Here is a 16366-nt window from a genome sequence, read left to right as displayed (position 1 = left end):
AAATTACTTTTAATTGTAACATTGTGTCCATAGACAACCGCGTCTGATTTTTAATTTAATTTGTTCAAATTAGAATACATCACTGATTATCTTTACATTAAACTAGTGATAATGGTTAATAGGTAGCTAATGTTTAATCATATTTTTTTTATTTGTGGTTGGTTTTCTTTTATTTTGGAATTTAATGACAACACCAAGTTGTCTATACCATCACTTCGTTCTACATTCGGTTCTACTCGTTCTACTCTATAGTTTTTACTTGGTTTTTACAAGTGTTTGGCAGTGTGTACAGTTTACAGTAGAAAGTGGTGTATTTGTAAATATTACATCAATGTAAATATTATCAAGTGTTTAGAATCTTTTTTATCGAAAGGTTTTCATGTAAAGTGATAGAGTTTTATGTTGTTTTTTGTAGACAATCGTTAAATTTGTGAACACTGCACTATTAAACGGTCAGTATTTTCTGTTTGCGTATTTTTTCAAACATCTGTGGTGCTTGATTGCTATAATTATATTATTATATCGTATGTTACACTGTATCTTGGCTGCTTATTTAAGGGTTAATGTGACCTTCATTTTATATTTTTAAAAACAATTATGTGGCTCTGCGCTGTTCCTTTAACCTTGAATGCATTTATAATTTGGTATAATAAATTTCAAAACACATTCCTTTCAATATCACACACCTTTTGGCTGTTCAATTTTTAATAGTAATTTTAATAGATGTGGCACATTATAATTAAAACTAATTAACTTTTTAAAAATAATTAAATATGAATGAAATAATTTCATCAATCTTAAACCAGAGCTCATCTTTTGTTTTCTATAAAAGTATTGTTTATACATTCCTATGTACAGAAAAGAAAAACTGTCTTGTAAAACATTCATTTGTTTATGAATGTAACAAGACTTAGTTATGTATTGGAGTTTATTTATGTAATAATGTTTCTATTTAAATTTGCAGTGTAATATGTAGAATTTTACTTGCTCTTTTGATTTAATTACTTATTACACACATATACACAAATCTGTAATACTGAAATGGCCATGTACACATTTATTTTAATTTTTAGGGAACATTTTAATATTATGGATGAAAATGTGAAGAGAAATTGTATATTGTGGATTAGATATTTATACGGCTTGAAATGTGAAGATAAGTTCCTTTTTTCCACATGAAATTACCTATTGTTGACAAAGTTTTGTTTTTGGATTACAAAAGTAACAGTTGAATAGCAAATGATATGACAAAATTTATAAAAAACATAAAAGGTAATTAAAAAATAATTTCTTATCTATAGTTTAGTTTTATAGCATTAGTTTAGGTTAACATAAATAGTCAATAGTGTTAACTAATTGATAAGTCTTATCTGAGATTGTGAGTCACATGTGACAATAATGTGGAGCATATTTTTCTTTGAATTACTTAAAAAACACTATTTGACATTCAAAATTATGTATCAACAAAAAAACAAAAAGGTTTAATTTGGCCTGGCGTGGCTAAAATTTGTCACTAGTATCTTTTAAGTAGTTCTGGTTTCAAAACAATAGTTTCCTATAACATTTTTAATTTTTTTTAATTGTAGGCTCCAATACTTACATATATGCCCTCTGTGGAGGTTGATTCTTCCCTAAATGTGAGGCGATTATACCTTAGTCAACCACACTGCCCTAGTGCGGATTGGTTGACTTCATACAAATCTTTTGAATTTCTTTATAGATATATTGATAGGTGCTATGTTCAAGGGCTTTATGTCTAGTTAACAACATACACTAAACACAAATACACATTTACAGGTGTAAATGTGGTTTTTTGTTGTAAGGTTGTATGCCGCCTATTTTCCTATATGGTTGAAACTTTGAGAGCCTCTCCTGAAAAGTTGTCAATTTGTACATTGGCCCTTATTTGTAGGAGCCATTGATATATGTCCTTACAAAGTTTTCCTTCACCCTAAGAATGTTGAAAATATTTAATTCTATTGTATTTTTGTTCATGGAACATATAGACAAAATATAAGTACTTATCGTAAACTACTTTGTACTTAGAACATTTTGTCAAACCTATTTATTCACAATGGACAGTTTTGCGGTTGAATGGTTGCAACGCAAATATACTATACGTACAGTGCTGACAGGAAATAGTATTGAAATTTGCTTCCTTGTCTAATGATTTCTTTTCATAATCCCGTGTTGGATTTTCAATCGCCATTAAATTCAACAGTTTAAAAGATGTGTACAATTTGAAACCAACATGCAAGTACGTGGGTATGAATGTGGAAGAAGCGAGAGATTTGTCAGGACCACTCAAATGTCTATGATCTTTGCCTACCCCTGTGGATTATGGGCGTTTTTTGTTGTTTTTTTTCTCATTTGCCTTTAACAGTTGGTCAGAAGCATTGTTTGCCACAAAGTTGTATGTTAAATTTATATTATACCTTTATTTACTACTTTACATTAAATAAGTAAATACTGAACACTTTGTATGTACAGCTTTTTGCATTAACTCTGTTATTTACTTCATGAATCATTCCATCATTACACATTACCTATTCTTTTTTCTTAATTTTTTTTAATTGTAATCATAGAAGTTTATACCTTAGTTGAATCTGTGAAACCTTGTGCGCAAAAAATGTGCATATCTCAGACAGGAATTATTATTGTCTTCAATCACGACATCAAATGAATTAAAAAACATATCTGTTACATAGAACATTCATACTAGCACTACTTTCTACTTACATAGTCATATAATGTGTTATGCATCGTAAATTGACTTTAAAGTTTTAAGTTTCATTAAAATCTTAGCTACATATTAGGAGACTAAGGCTTGTTTTCATCAACAAGCCCCTAAAGTATTCTTAGATTGGTTAAAGGTCTCCTTAAATTAAAAGCAAAATTATGAACTTAGGTGACACCTAAGTGCTGCTTAAGGGACTCCTAAATTTAGAAGATGGTTCGTGATTTTTTTGTATAATGTAATAATTTACTAACTACCTCGCGTCAATAGTTCATTAATGACATCGATTAAATAAAAAAAAAGTATTATGCTAATGAAGCTTAATTAGCATAAATAGCGACTGCCACGTATTGGAATAGCACTTTGGTATTTGTCCCCTCATTTAAATAATTCAAACATTTGTCCATTTATAAATAGGCACGCGAGGTGACGCGTTACATTATATGTTTGTAAACATTGTATAGTATGTTCGTATAAACGACTAATTACCACAGTTAACAGGAATTCCCAAACGTTTATATCATCTTAGAACCATTTCAAAATTTTACTGGATTTGGAAAAAATCCTCCTTCATTTCTACTTCAACTTATGACCTTCAGAATTATTTCTCGACATTGTGCGACATCGACGTGGCTAGTGTCCATCTAAACCACTTTGAAAATCACTGGTTTAAAACATACTTTATTGATTTTTCTTCATTTAAGCTACACATGTTCAGTATTAACTGAACAGTCGAAATGTACAGTTAAAACTGACATGTGTAGGCGAAATTTTACCTTTCAGTTAAACTGTACAGTTATCAGTTTTATTTACACATCACAGTTTGAACTGTACAGTTCGACTCTTTAGTTAAACTGAACGTGTGTAGCAGGCTTTAGTAATGAGGGGCAAAATAAGGTGAGTCAAAACATATAGACGTGTCACATTGATTAAAAAACTATAAATCGAAGTCCCTGAAAGGTCACCTTTGAACATAGGTCAAAGGTGAGGTATAATTCAAGGCATTGACCCATAGATTCCAGACTTTTTTATTAACAAAAGGTAATGTAGTAAATTTGGTTTTGGACTAATTTGATTTAAATATTTGTTAAGAGTCAGTTAATTTATTCGACGTTCATTGGTTTAGGAGCGTAAAGGTCGTAGCATACTTAAACGACTCTGCTCCAACACCGCTCCCACTCAACACCGCCCTAAACTAAGACCACTGCTCACAGTCCACGCGGTGACAGCTAGCAGACGGCCAGCTATCCACCCGCCGACCACTCTCGCTTGGACTTTAGATACTGACCGACTGCGCGGCGATGGCGCCGACTGCTTGCTGTGAGCGTGCGGTCACCGCACCGGCCGCTCATCTACGACGTGCGGCCAGCGAGGCGTCAACTACCGAGCAGTCTGACGGCGGTAAGCTCGCTGACAGCGAGCTGTCTGCTAATTTATGATGCTAATGGAAAATATATCTAAAGAACAATATTTAAAGCCCATATTTAAATTATACTCTTTTAGCCGGGTGGGAGCAGAGTCGTGTAAGTGTGCTACGACCTTTAATCAGCGTCTATGATTATCCTCTTGAAATTAAAAAACAAAAATTATATAGACAGTTTTAATACCAACATTAAACTCTTTGTTAATATTCGTTATTGATAAACTCGTCTACATATTCTCATTTTTCTTTTGAAAAATTGGCCATGTACGAGCAGGACGCGCGCACGCGGTGTTGCGTAGATGAATTGTAGGTTTATAAGTAAATTTTACGGTTGTTGCAATTTTTCTTTTAAATATGCAAATAGGTTTTGATTTCATTTGTTTTGTAGGTAAAAAAATTTACGGCATAAACGGCTGTATCTTTTAATTGCGTTGTCTAAAAAGCTTGATTTTTTTACAGCTTCTAGAGACAGTAGACCTGAGTATTTGAAATATATTCCAGCTTGATACCTCCACACGTTCCTTATAAAAAGGGTCTTGACAGACAGACAGACAATAAAGGAAAAACTAAAAAAACCTTTCGAGGTACGAAACTATAAGAAAGATAAAAATGTGTTTTTTTTAGTGAAAATCCACACTTACAATGTAAAGATAGTTTAACAGTGCTGCAGTATTTGTCTTATCAAGTGCACCATTATTGTCGTCGGTGCATTTAAATAAAAACAATCTTGTGTCCGCAGCCATGCGAAGTTGTTTGCGTTTTAACAATGCCCATAAAACCTGAAATATGATGTCACTCTACAACTATGGTATGATTACAAGTACTAATATATCTTATAATCAGTCAGAGTTCAACTTTAGAAATGTAGTTCATGAAAAATACATCTTATGTCGCATTCTTCTCGCTTTTATTTTACTTAGTTTTTTTACTAACTTATTTTTAAATGTGCGTTGTTTTTGAAATTAAGACGTTTATTATAACGACGTCATCTACCTACGTAGTTAATGCACAATACAATAGTTCCGGTGTCGGATTGCGTTCTGAATGGCAAGTCCCCTGGTGCGTTAAAACGTCGCGCTCTAGGTCATCACGAGGTGCGACGTTAGCGCGGAAGTCTCAATGAATTCCGAAGCGAATACTTCAATGTATAAAAACGTTTATTTATCAATGACAATAGTGAACATTACCCTTAAACTCCAAATGAAATAATGTAGAGATAACTCAAGACATACTGTTAAATTTCACAGTACCAAAATTAAAGAATAAATGAAATATGCACTCAAAAGTATTTAGTTAAGGAAATATTATGGTATATTTTCTTAAATTTAATTTAGTATGGTAAAATACTGTAAAATATAAGTATGTTTGTTTTCTAAAGAGATTTTTATCGAAGTAAAAAAGATAAGAACCAATATTGCAAAGGAAAAACGCAGCTCAGCACTAATAAAAGCGCTCTACAAATAAAAATAACGGACTCATAATTAAGTTATGGCCTCAGTTGATGTTTGTATGTGATAAATACAGAAGCATACTTACGACAAGTAGGGAAAGACAAAGACAACAAGCAACCATAGACACTTCGCTTAGAATCTTCTTAAGAAATAGTATTGATATTTGCTTACCTTTTATTATTTCTATCTTTATATAACCTTTTATTATTTTATTATTGACCAATGTTGGTTTTAGCATTTCTTTCGCCATGGGTAATATTTTTGCGGCGCTCATTTTTTTACAGTGTCTGGGGAAATCTTCCAAAGAAAGGGGAACCGCAGACGCACTTTCATATTCGACTCTGGCGTTTGCGGTGCTCCCTTATACGCGGCGCCCTGGGCGGTTGTCTCACCTCGCCCTACCCTAACGCTCCTTCTGTATTTGATCAAATGCTGTAATTGATGATCAACAATTAGTGTGCTTGATGATTTGTTACAAATACACGATTACTATTACAGCTACCCCACAGAGTTCTTTTCTTATAATAATCTCATTTCACGTCCCAAAAAGATATGACTCCCGCTGTTAGACAAAAATAAAACTAAACCAGACATTCTAGTAAAGACCTATTAAATAAATCCATATATTTAACTTTATTTCTTTGTTTACAATGTAAAAAGGCTATTGAGTAGACTGTCTCTTAGTACGCAATATTGAATTATGAACCGTATATCTAAAACATTTGCGATAACTAACGTTTTCTCACATTACCTAAGGATAATTACATTTCTTTTTATACGCGATATTTGTTTAAAAATGTACGGTCTTAATTTGAATTAATACTAGTTAGCATTGCCGTGGTACGATCTGGTCAATATATCTTTATATGGATTCCTTACGAATCGTTACGTAAATACAGGTGAGGCCCACGCGTTCGATAATATTATGTTTTATATCATGTTTTATAAAATGCTTAGTACCTACTTTTACGACGCCTACATTATTCTGTATATGTTTATACGGATCGTCGTTATCTAAAAGCGTTGCGATATTTCTGAAATTTACTTTAATATGTAGGTCATCGGATCGAATTATTCGAGATTTTGTTACTACTTAATCTTACTAATATTATAAATGCGAATGTTTAGATGGATGGATGTTTGTTTGAAGGTATCTCCGGAACGGCTCAACGGATCTTGATGAAATTTGGCATAGATGTAGAACATAGTCTGGAAGAACACATAGGCTACTTATTATTTTTTTATCCCGCGCGGACGGAGTCGCGGGCGAAAACTAGTTTTACTTCTAAATCACTCTTTATCTATTTGTGCCATGCAAACAATGTCATATTAGTTTTAATTATTTCTTCATATATAAATTATTTTTCTGTTCCACAAACAGTAATTGTTAAAACAATATGCTCGTATTCACCAACGTAAAAGGACCTATGTCCTCCTGCACCACACAAAAGAATTCCTTTAGCGAAAAGAACTAACGATATGTCTTTCTGGGGGTATTTATTTACTGGTCGTTAATTTTAAAACGTACCGTTCTATTTCGGAGCTTGTGTAGGCGACGTTGTATCATCAGTCGTGCGTTTATTTTTACTTACATTCGTCATTTTCTGGCAAAGATCCCTGTAAACATGGACACCAAAAATGTATACGTACTCATTCCTATTTAGTGAAATTAAAATGAAATTATGATAGAAGTCCTTACATGTATCATTAATTCTTTGATGAATATTTTTGTAGCGGGGCGATGCAGGGTGAGGACACTTCGCGTCTATGCCCTTGGGCCGCCTAGATATTTAAAAAGAACCATAGATTGTTCAAAAAGTTTATATTTTGAAATAATAGGATTAACGGCTAACAGGTATTATCGCGCTTGTATCGACAGAAAACAATTTTAGTTATATTTAATTATAAGCGATGAGCCTTATCATGTTTTTGTATGGTAATTATTTTATTGTTACAGATCAGGTGGTCGGCATGGTGATGGAGGCAAACCCGATTTCTGATACTCATAGTGATGGTAAGTTATCTCCTATACTATTCAATAACGATGTATTAACATTTTTTTTCTCTTTGTTCGAAAACTGAGCAACATGCTTCGATATTTTGGCGTGTAATAGCGGTAAAAACGCTTTTGAAGACTGAAAACTCGCGGAGATATTTTTGTATCAGTCGTTAACCTTAATATAGATACGGTTTCTGCAATTCATCTTCATGCAATACACAAGTATGACCGGGATTCGTCAAATAAAATCGTACTTCTGTTCCTAATTATAATTAAAGCAACTAGGGTCCACGGAATGACGTCCTATATTAACATGTGACGCTCTATTAATACTGTAGATATGTTAGCATCTGTTGCGTGCCACAAAGGATGAATATAAGCGGATAATTTGTTATTACGGAAAATTGGTAACATAATAAGTGTGAACAGCGCTTTATATATAAAACTATACCTTCCAATATGAGACATAAAAAACTTGAGAGGTGTCAAGGGAAACCCGGATGGAACGAAGTTTACATTTACAGTACATTTTATTTCTATGAATTTTCGTTATATATTGTCACGTCGTTGCCATGGTGAAGTAGCGCTCATTCGTCGTTAACATACTTATTATAGCAAAAAGTGTCGTGACAACTTTTCGTAAGAATTTTTTCCGTCTAGCCCCCTTTCACAACGCGCGATAAGGAACTTCGTTCCAATAATAGTTTGGGTTTGTGTTGGCCTTTAGAGATATGTCACACTAGCGATGATTTTCTCGGACTGTACTTGACTAATCGCAACGCCCGTGTTGCACTTCTTTAGGTAGGTACTCTGTAACGTCATAATAATTTTTCAACGTAAACATAAAAAGTTATATGCACACTAAAGCATACGTCATTAAAAATATATATAACTTTTAAATGTTACTGGCTCTAATATACTTGATAAAGAAAATAAATTTAGTTCGTTATACAAGAAAGGCCATATTGGTATACACGTATACATGGCTTCCTTGTAATATGTATAAACTTTCTTCTTTATCCAATTAAAAAGGAATATATCGAACGAATAATTAAGGTTTCTAGCATGTTGGAATGTGATAGTGTTTTAAAAAAGGAACTATAAGTTGAAATACAAATAAGAATTCGTCACAACTCAGAATTCAAAACGGGGTTAATGGTATATAGTTTCATTGTTTTAATATGATGACTATTATAGTTTATAAGTACGTGATTGAAATACGTGACGGGAAATTAGTAATTTGGTACCCTGGACTCAGGTACCATTAATTGTCACTAAGAGAGGTCCTCAGTGTAGTTTCTCTATAAAGGATAGCATGGGGATATGTCGGAGGAGGAGACGTAAAGGGAAATAATCTTTTTTTGTGCATCCCCTTCTCCGTTGATTAAAGGTAGGCAACGCATCTGCAATTGCGGATGTCTATGGTTTGCTTCGCTATTCCAGCGAATCAGTTGGTCGCTTGCTGGTTTACCACCTTATGTTATATATATATATATATATATATATATATATATATATATATATATATATATATATATATATTTTTCATACTAAATCTGCACTAAACCGACAGTAAACCACAGTGAACGAAATGTTGCAGTTATGTATATAGACCAGAAAATAGGCATAGACTCGATTCAGTCCTCGTAGATTTTAAAGTCTATGTAATTATATGTTTTGTTTATATTTTTAATCCATCCGCTCTATCTATTTCCTTACACCATGGACTACAAGGAAGTGACATATCAAATTCCTTAGTCTCACCAACCGCCCCGCCAAGCAGAGCGGAACTCCGTTTCAAGTCCACTATAAAGTCCTTATTTAAACACGCTTATTATAGCTTTAGTAGATTTAAATATGTAACGGACTCCTATACCCTCTCAAACATCAGATTAAATTCAGATAAAAAATCAGCTACTGTCTATTTTTCATACCTGTTTTAGTTTTTTTTAATCGCGGGCGTACGGTGTCGCGGACGACAGCTAGTTATAGACACTCCAATTTTACTGATTGCATAAATTCGCTAATTAAGCTAAATAACATTTCTATGTCTAATAACTTTCGTTGTTGCGTAATTCAAAGATTTTTTTTTAATAGTAATAATAAAAATTTATTTTAACAATTTTTATCAAAAACCGCATAAGTTTTCTGCATTCAAAGTTCATTATTTTTATTGTAATTGGAGGAGCCATTTTCTATCTATGTTTTGAAATACTTACGTAACCTGCTAATGTCATATTTGGTGGTCTGCAATTTTGCATCACAGAATAATAGTTCTTAATTTGCAGGAAGTAAAAGTTAATTTCCATTGCATTAACTTTCAAACGGCCAGTGGCCCCACTATTCAAATACTACGTGACTTGATATGATAATTATTGGCACTTGCCATACAGTTGCGATGATACGTAATCGAGCACTCTTTCGTGTTTACGAATTTGTCATTATGAGCTATTTGTTTGCGAGTTGATTATAAATTAAACTTAATATCAAAGACAAGACAACCAAATGGTTGAATAGATTTTTTCCATTATGTTAAACAAAATGTCCGTTTACACTGTTTTGTAAAAAAATATTTTTCATATTATATCGTGTATTCCAGATCGAGTGCTTCGGCCGAGGGCGGGCGGTGACGTCATGCCCGAGCGATCCGTCAGCAACCTAGATCTCGCCATGTCCTACACAGCACCTTCTAACTTAGTGCTCACGCCAGCACCTGAATGTAAGTTCACCTTGGAAGAATATAAACCCTCACTCGCCAAAATATGTCAAGCGGTTTAAGCTAAGTCACAAACAAACAGAACACAAACTATACAAAAATACTGCACTGGTAAAAGTACTACTCTTTCATCAGCCGGGCAATAATAATAAGTACGTAATATTACTAGTACCAAATACGATAACTGTTGTTTAAGTTGTAGTCACATCTGACAAAGACAAGTGAGGATTAGTTATCACAGTTACTGTGGGTTTCTAAGATCAAAATATCCGTTGAAAACATATAATGAAAGGAATGACGAGGTGTTTTACAGAGATTTTGGTCTCAGAAGCCCACTGTTAGTATCACTGAGTTGCCTGCGAGTTCACTTTTATATGAAAAAAAGTAGTTGCATGGAAAGTGTTAATGTCGTACGATTATTTCGTTTTCCAAAATTACCTTTAACTAAAAACGGTTAATGACATTATAAATTATATTCTAACACATTTTAATGAGAACTGTGGCGCAATACATTTCTACTTAATTAGTTTTTTAACCCACATATTAGTTATATTTATTACCATTGTTGTAATTTTTACTTAGGTTTTCTTAGAAGTACTTTTATACTAACCGTAGACTAATTAACCGAACTTCATATTAAGACTTAAATTTTCAAAGTTCATGAACTTTTTAATATCTTTGACTAAGACGAAATTATTTTACTAGTAAATTAAAAAATACAGTGTAAACTCTTTATAACGTTATCCTTTATAACAATAAACTCCCTGTAACGTTGAAGTGAGCCCAACTTGGTTGGTTTGCGTTAAAACCCACATATTGAAACACTCTTTATAGCGAAGAAATGTGTTTATATTTGTAGACAGTAATAATTTATTATCGGTATTATTGTTTATGTTATCTTGTTAATTTGGTTGTTTTTTTGTTCACTCCATATAACGACAACTCTCTATAACGACAAAAATGCTCAGTCCCTTGAGTTTCGTTATAAAAAGTTAACACTGTAGTTACTAGTATTTGTAGAAACAACAAAATAGTAAATTGCTATGAAGGTTAACTAATTCAAGTTCATCACGACCAATAAATGTGGTTAGGTCACTTAGCTCTCGGGTTTCACACAAACAGACAGATAACCTTGTCTACTGTCATTGCAAATATTAGTAGTTATGTCATCGTAACAGTGGGTCACTACACAACAAGACATGTTAGACAACCATTTGTCATCATTTAAAAACCTAAAGGATATAACTGTTGACAGCATTCATTTACAATAACATTTTTTTTTAATTTATTTAAAAACAACTGCATAGCATCCTTACAGTACGCAACCAATTTTACACTATACTCACTTTACATACTAGTTTACACGATAATATTTATAATAACAGTAACAATGGCAAATAAAAAAAAATAAAAAAAATACATAGATAAACATAGGATGTAAGATAATTATAATTATAATTAAGACAGTCGGGTAACGTTGTGGTGTGGTAAGGTAAAATTAGGGTTATAAAAGTTGAACGATGGTAAAATAGGAGGAGGTGGTGGTAAGAGTTGGGATAATGTAAAAGTTAAGGAATATTCAATTTGAGGGAATGGTATAAAGGTAGGTACAATGAAGGTTGGGGGTCATTAAAATTATAGGTCTAACGAAACTAAAGAATTTATCTCTTGCATTTGATAATAACTTTAGTTCAATCAGCTTTATTTCTTTATCAGGTCGTAAGCTGTCACGTGGTATATCTCGAGCGACAGACAACGAGGGTCTGGTGTGGGCACTGCGCAGCAACACCGAACCTGAACCCAGTACATTAAGCTCCGATCACATATTGCTTCTGCCAGATATTTCAGTATATCCACCTGATTTCAGGTAAAATAATTGCGTTTCTTTTTTTAGGTATACTTGCGAAAGATACAATGCTAACTGCCGCACTTAAACGCCATTTAGGGCCAAATTAACAAACACGAATTAGGCTATTTGTCTATAGGTACAACCTCTTTGTTTCAACGGTACGTTTTGTAGAGTATTAACAAAGAAAGGTCAAAGTAAACAAGGGAGCTAGTACAACAACGATGACTTGCGTGTTGGCGTACTGCCGAAATTTATGTTGTCTGAAACACTAGCTTCATATGTTTACTCGTAATATAAACATACCGTATAATATTCGCGTGCAGAGTTCCTTATATACATAATAAAGCATTTTAAATAAGGCGAAAGAAAACAGAAAAGTAGACAAGGTAAAATATTGGACAGTCTTTTGTATTTTGTTTTATTTTTGTTACATTATTTTACGACCGTTACTTTATTGTACCCTGGTAGGTACAGTCAGAGCAAACGATGGCATAACAGTAAAAAGCATATAGTGTTCTTTCGACCGACTTTTTTTCGTATAGACACATTTAAAAGCTGCGTCTTTTTAGTTATTATTTCCGCGTCGTTGTAAAACTGTCTGACTGTTGCTTTTAAGGTGGTATACCGCCAGATTCCGAGATAGTACATTGAAATATTAGATCTATAAGAATTTGTACATCTACTACATTATGACGTGAAAGTTTACGATATGTTTTTCCAGGATATTCATCGAAAAAGATTTACTAGAGACAGCAACTCTTGTAACCCTCGAATCCGCTGGTATTTTGAACTGGTGGCGTCACGGTCGCGTGCCGGGGACGCCCCGGTTACTGCCACTGGCGACGTCTGGTGACGGCAACTGTCTGCCTCACGCAGCCTCACTCGCTGCATACGGCTTCCATGATAGACTACTTGCTTTAAGGACCAAAGTACAGGCATTGCTGTCTGGGGAAGGTGGAGAAGCTTTAACCAGTAAGTAACTTTCGGATTTATTTGTTAAAAGAGTCCTTTAATTTCTTCAACAGTCTTCAAATAGTCTTGAAATATGAAAGAAGTAAAGAAACCAGAGGTTTAGAGGTCAGAATGTAGCAAATTTGGTAAAGAATTGAAGGTAAGAAAGAAAGAGGTCTCTATATTGCAATCGAATAACCTGAAGACATTTTTGATATGCATTATTTGCTCTTTTCGTCTGATGAATGTGTGCTGGAAGTCAATTCTAATCTTTATCCTCTTCCCTCCCTATTTTGAATAAGGAAAAGTGAATTTGACAGTCTTCGTCATGTAGTGTTTGAAATTGTTCTCAATATTCAACATAAGCTGTGGTAAAAGTCTGAACCATTAAGAGTACTTTATGAATCGGTCCAGACGCGATAAAGCGTCGTTGGCGCTGGTCGGAGAGTATATCTCTGCGGGCGGCGGGGCTGACGCCCTCGGAGGCGGAGTGGGCGCGGGAGTGGGGCGAGGCGGTGCGTGCGGCGAGCGCGGAGCCCCGCCCGCGCCCGCCCGCCGCCGCCCCGCACTATGACGGCCTCGAGCAGCTGCATGTACTTGCGCTTGCGCATGTCATGCGACGACCGGTTATAGTCTTCGCAGACGTCGCGCTACGGGTGAGTAAATAGACCAGCTATAGCACGAGACTCTTCGAGTTGGCACATTGTTTAATAGAGTATTCTTGTTCCTTGAGAGCCAGGATACAAAGATCTTTTTAGACATTGATATGATTGAAACCGGCACTTAAAATATCAAATACTATATTGTGTTGTAACATTTATGTAGGATTTCCGCGGCGACCCGGTAGCCCCGATACCTTTCGGCGGTATCTACCTGCCGCTGGAACTGGAGCCTGCGTGCTGCAGCAAAGCTCCCATCCTGCTGGCGTATGACGCGGGCCACTTCTCAGCGCTGGTGCCGTGCGAGCCGCTGCCCACTGACGGTGCCAGGGTACCGCTGGAGGACCAGACCGGCAACCCCATGCCTATAAGGTAACTGCTGTACTTTTATAGTCAATGCTTTAAATTTTTACATTAAATTTTACTTTTTCTATATCCTAAAATAACTGTTTTTAGATTCAACGTCGATCCTGGAGAAGATTTCCGTTGGGATTCTGAACCGGATCAAAAGACAATAAACAATCTTCTACCAGATGAGTATCAACGTTCAGCAATGCTCTCCGCTTATTTAGATCTAGAACGAGTCGAATGTCTGTCGCAGAGTCAGCCTTCAGAAGAACTGAGAAGATCATTAGATGCATTATCCACTAAAAGTTCTAAACAAATCAACTCCGTTGCTAAACAATTCGGTAGTATCGGCCGTTCTATGAGTAGCAAGTTGAAGAAGAACTTCGGTTCTATGGCGAAGTTGACAGGGAAGAGTAGTGGTAGTCAGAGTAATCCAGAGGAAGGATTGTTACGGAGACAGTCCACGTGTGAGGTGCTCTGCTGCAGAGTTCTAGCTGCGAGAGCTCCGGTGCAGGAAGAAATGGTCAAGAATTACCTTAACGAAGCATGGATAGGGTAAGTTATTAAACTTTACTTAACTTTAAAAAATTAAATAAAAAGTTTGTTGAAATGAATATATCTATACAATTAATAAAATTGCAGTGTCTCTGTATTATTTTACTCGTTTTTTAAAACTTTAATTTGATTGTTTGTCAGCAACTCTGTTTGTTCCGGGTAATCTCCGGTTGAATAAAACAGTGGTAAATCCCGCAACAACAATATTTGTTGGGTGCAAGAATTGTCCTCGCTCAGTGAAATATCATAACCTCACAGAAGACAGACGTCAAGTGGAGTCCTCTTTCCCTTCCCACCCATTTTCCTATTAGGAAAGGATGGGAGGAGAAGAAAAGAAAGTGGGTTTGGCGGAAGAGGGGACGCAAAGGAAGGGGAAATATCGTCTTTCTGTGCGTCTCCTTCTCTGTTAATTAAAGGTAGGCAACGCATCTGCATTTGCGGATGTCTATGGGCAACGGTCGCCTCGCTATTTCAGAGAATTCAGGTGGCCACCGTTTGCCACCTTTTGATATAAAAAAAAACAAATTTGACGAGACTTTTACCAGAACGTAGTTGTTATATGCGGAAGTAACTAAGGCTACTTTTTTTCACCAATTCAAGGAAAAAAGCTAGTTAATTATTAAATATTATAACATTCCAGATACACAGCAGAAAGGAATCGCAAAGAACCACAAATAAGTCAGCCCCGCTACGGCACAGGACGATCACAATTCTACACAGAAGCTGACAAATCCGCTCACGAGACCGCCAGGTCTCATGTATCCAAATCCATGAAACCTGCAGCGGATAGAACCCTTTATCTATCCAAGTCTACGTTCTACGACGACCGCCCCCCCTCGCCGAAGCCCTGCAGGGCTCCGCTGTGCATGTACTATGGAAGCCCTGCCTACAATGACTACTGCTCCAGGTGTGCGAAACTACAGTGAGTGCTTCCATTTTACATTTTGAGGTTTTTTTTACTGTTCAGAGTAATTTTTTTTTTTATATATAGAGAAATGTTTGAATTTTTACGGAAAATTCACACAAATTTATAAATTCCAATGGTAAATAAATTGGTTAAAAAAAGATATTTTCACTAAAACAAACTTTGAATAAAATAATAAACCAAATAAGAAATGTAATAACGTGAAAGCATCAAATATTAAAATAGTTTTTTTATAAATTCATTATTAAATAGTATTTAAGGAAATGTCTTCTGAGATATTTAAAGATATTACTGTTTCGTATAGAATAAGATTTATTAATAATTAACAAGGAATTTGTTATTAAATTGCACGGAACTAGTTCTATATTACTTAGAATGAATGAAGGAACTGTAGAGCGAACAAATCTTACTAATGTTATTGTGAATTTGGATGGATGGATGGACGTTGTTAGATGGTATCACCGTAATGGCTCAACAGATTTCGCTGAAAAATACCATTAAAACTAGAAAATTCAAAAATATTTCTGCCAAAAGACTTTCCACATAATAACTAGAAAAAGTCAAATATCATAATGGCCGCCATATTGAATTTTATATATACCTTTTTCCTTATAGTCAAACAATTATATCTGAGCCTGTAAGAGGCGCTACTATCGCGGTTAATTCTGTCTGAAAATATGTTAAACCTACATGGTCATAGATAATGGCATAAAAGAAAAAAACATGACATGACAGCAACAGTACAAAGAGGAT

At 34.8% G+C, this 16366-nt stretch overlaps 1 protein-coding gene across 1 annotated transcript; it reads left to right on the top strand.

Annotated features, from left to right (window-relative positions):
- Positions 1-270: 270 nt before the first annotated feature.
- LOC106709993 (OTU domain-containing protein 7B) lies at positions 271-15670 on the top strand. Its single transcript, XM_014501923.2, has 9 exons — positions 271-452; positions 7569-7625; positions 10210-10329; positions 12043-12193; positions 12897-13147; positions 13541-13782; positions 13952-14157; positions 14242-14688; positions 15329-15670. The coding sequence occupies exons 2-9, from the start codon at positions 7583-7585 to the stop codon at positions 15612-15614; spliced, it is 1746 nt and encodes a 581-aa protein (XP_014357409.2). The 5' UTR covers positions 271-452; positions 7569-7582; the 3' UTR covers positions 15615-15670.
- Positions 15671-16366: the final 696 nt, after the last annotated feature.

Source organism: Papilio machaon, chromosome 20 (assembly GCF_912999745.1).
Source record: "Papilio machaon chromosome 20, ilPapMach1.1, whole genome shotgun sequence".
Taxonomy (NCBI): domain Eukaryota; kingdom Metazoa; phylum Arthropoda; class Insecta; order Lepidoptera; family Papilionidae; genus Papilio; species Papilio machaon.
This window is presented reverse-complemented; position numbering and strand designations above follow the sequence as displayed.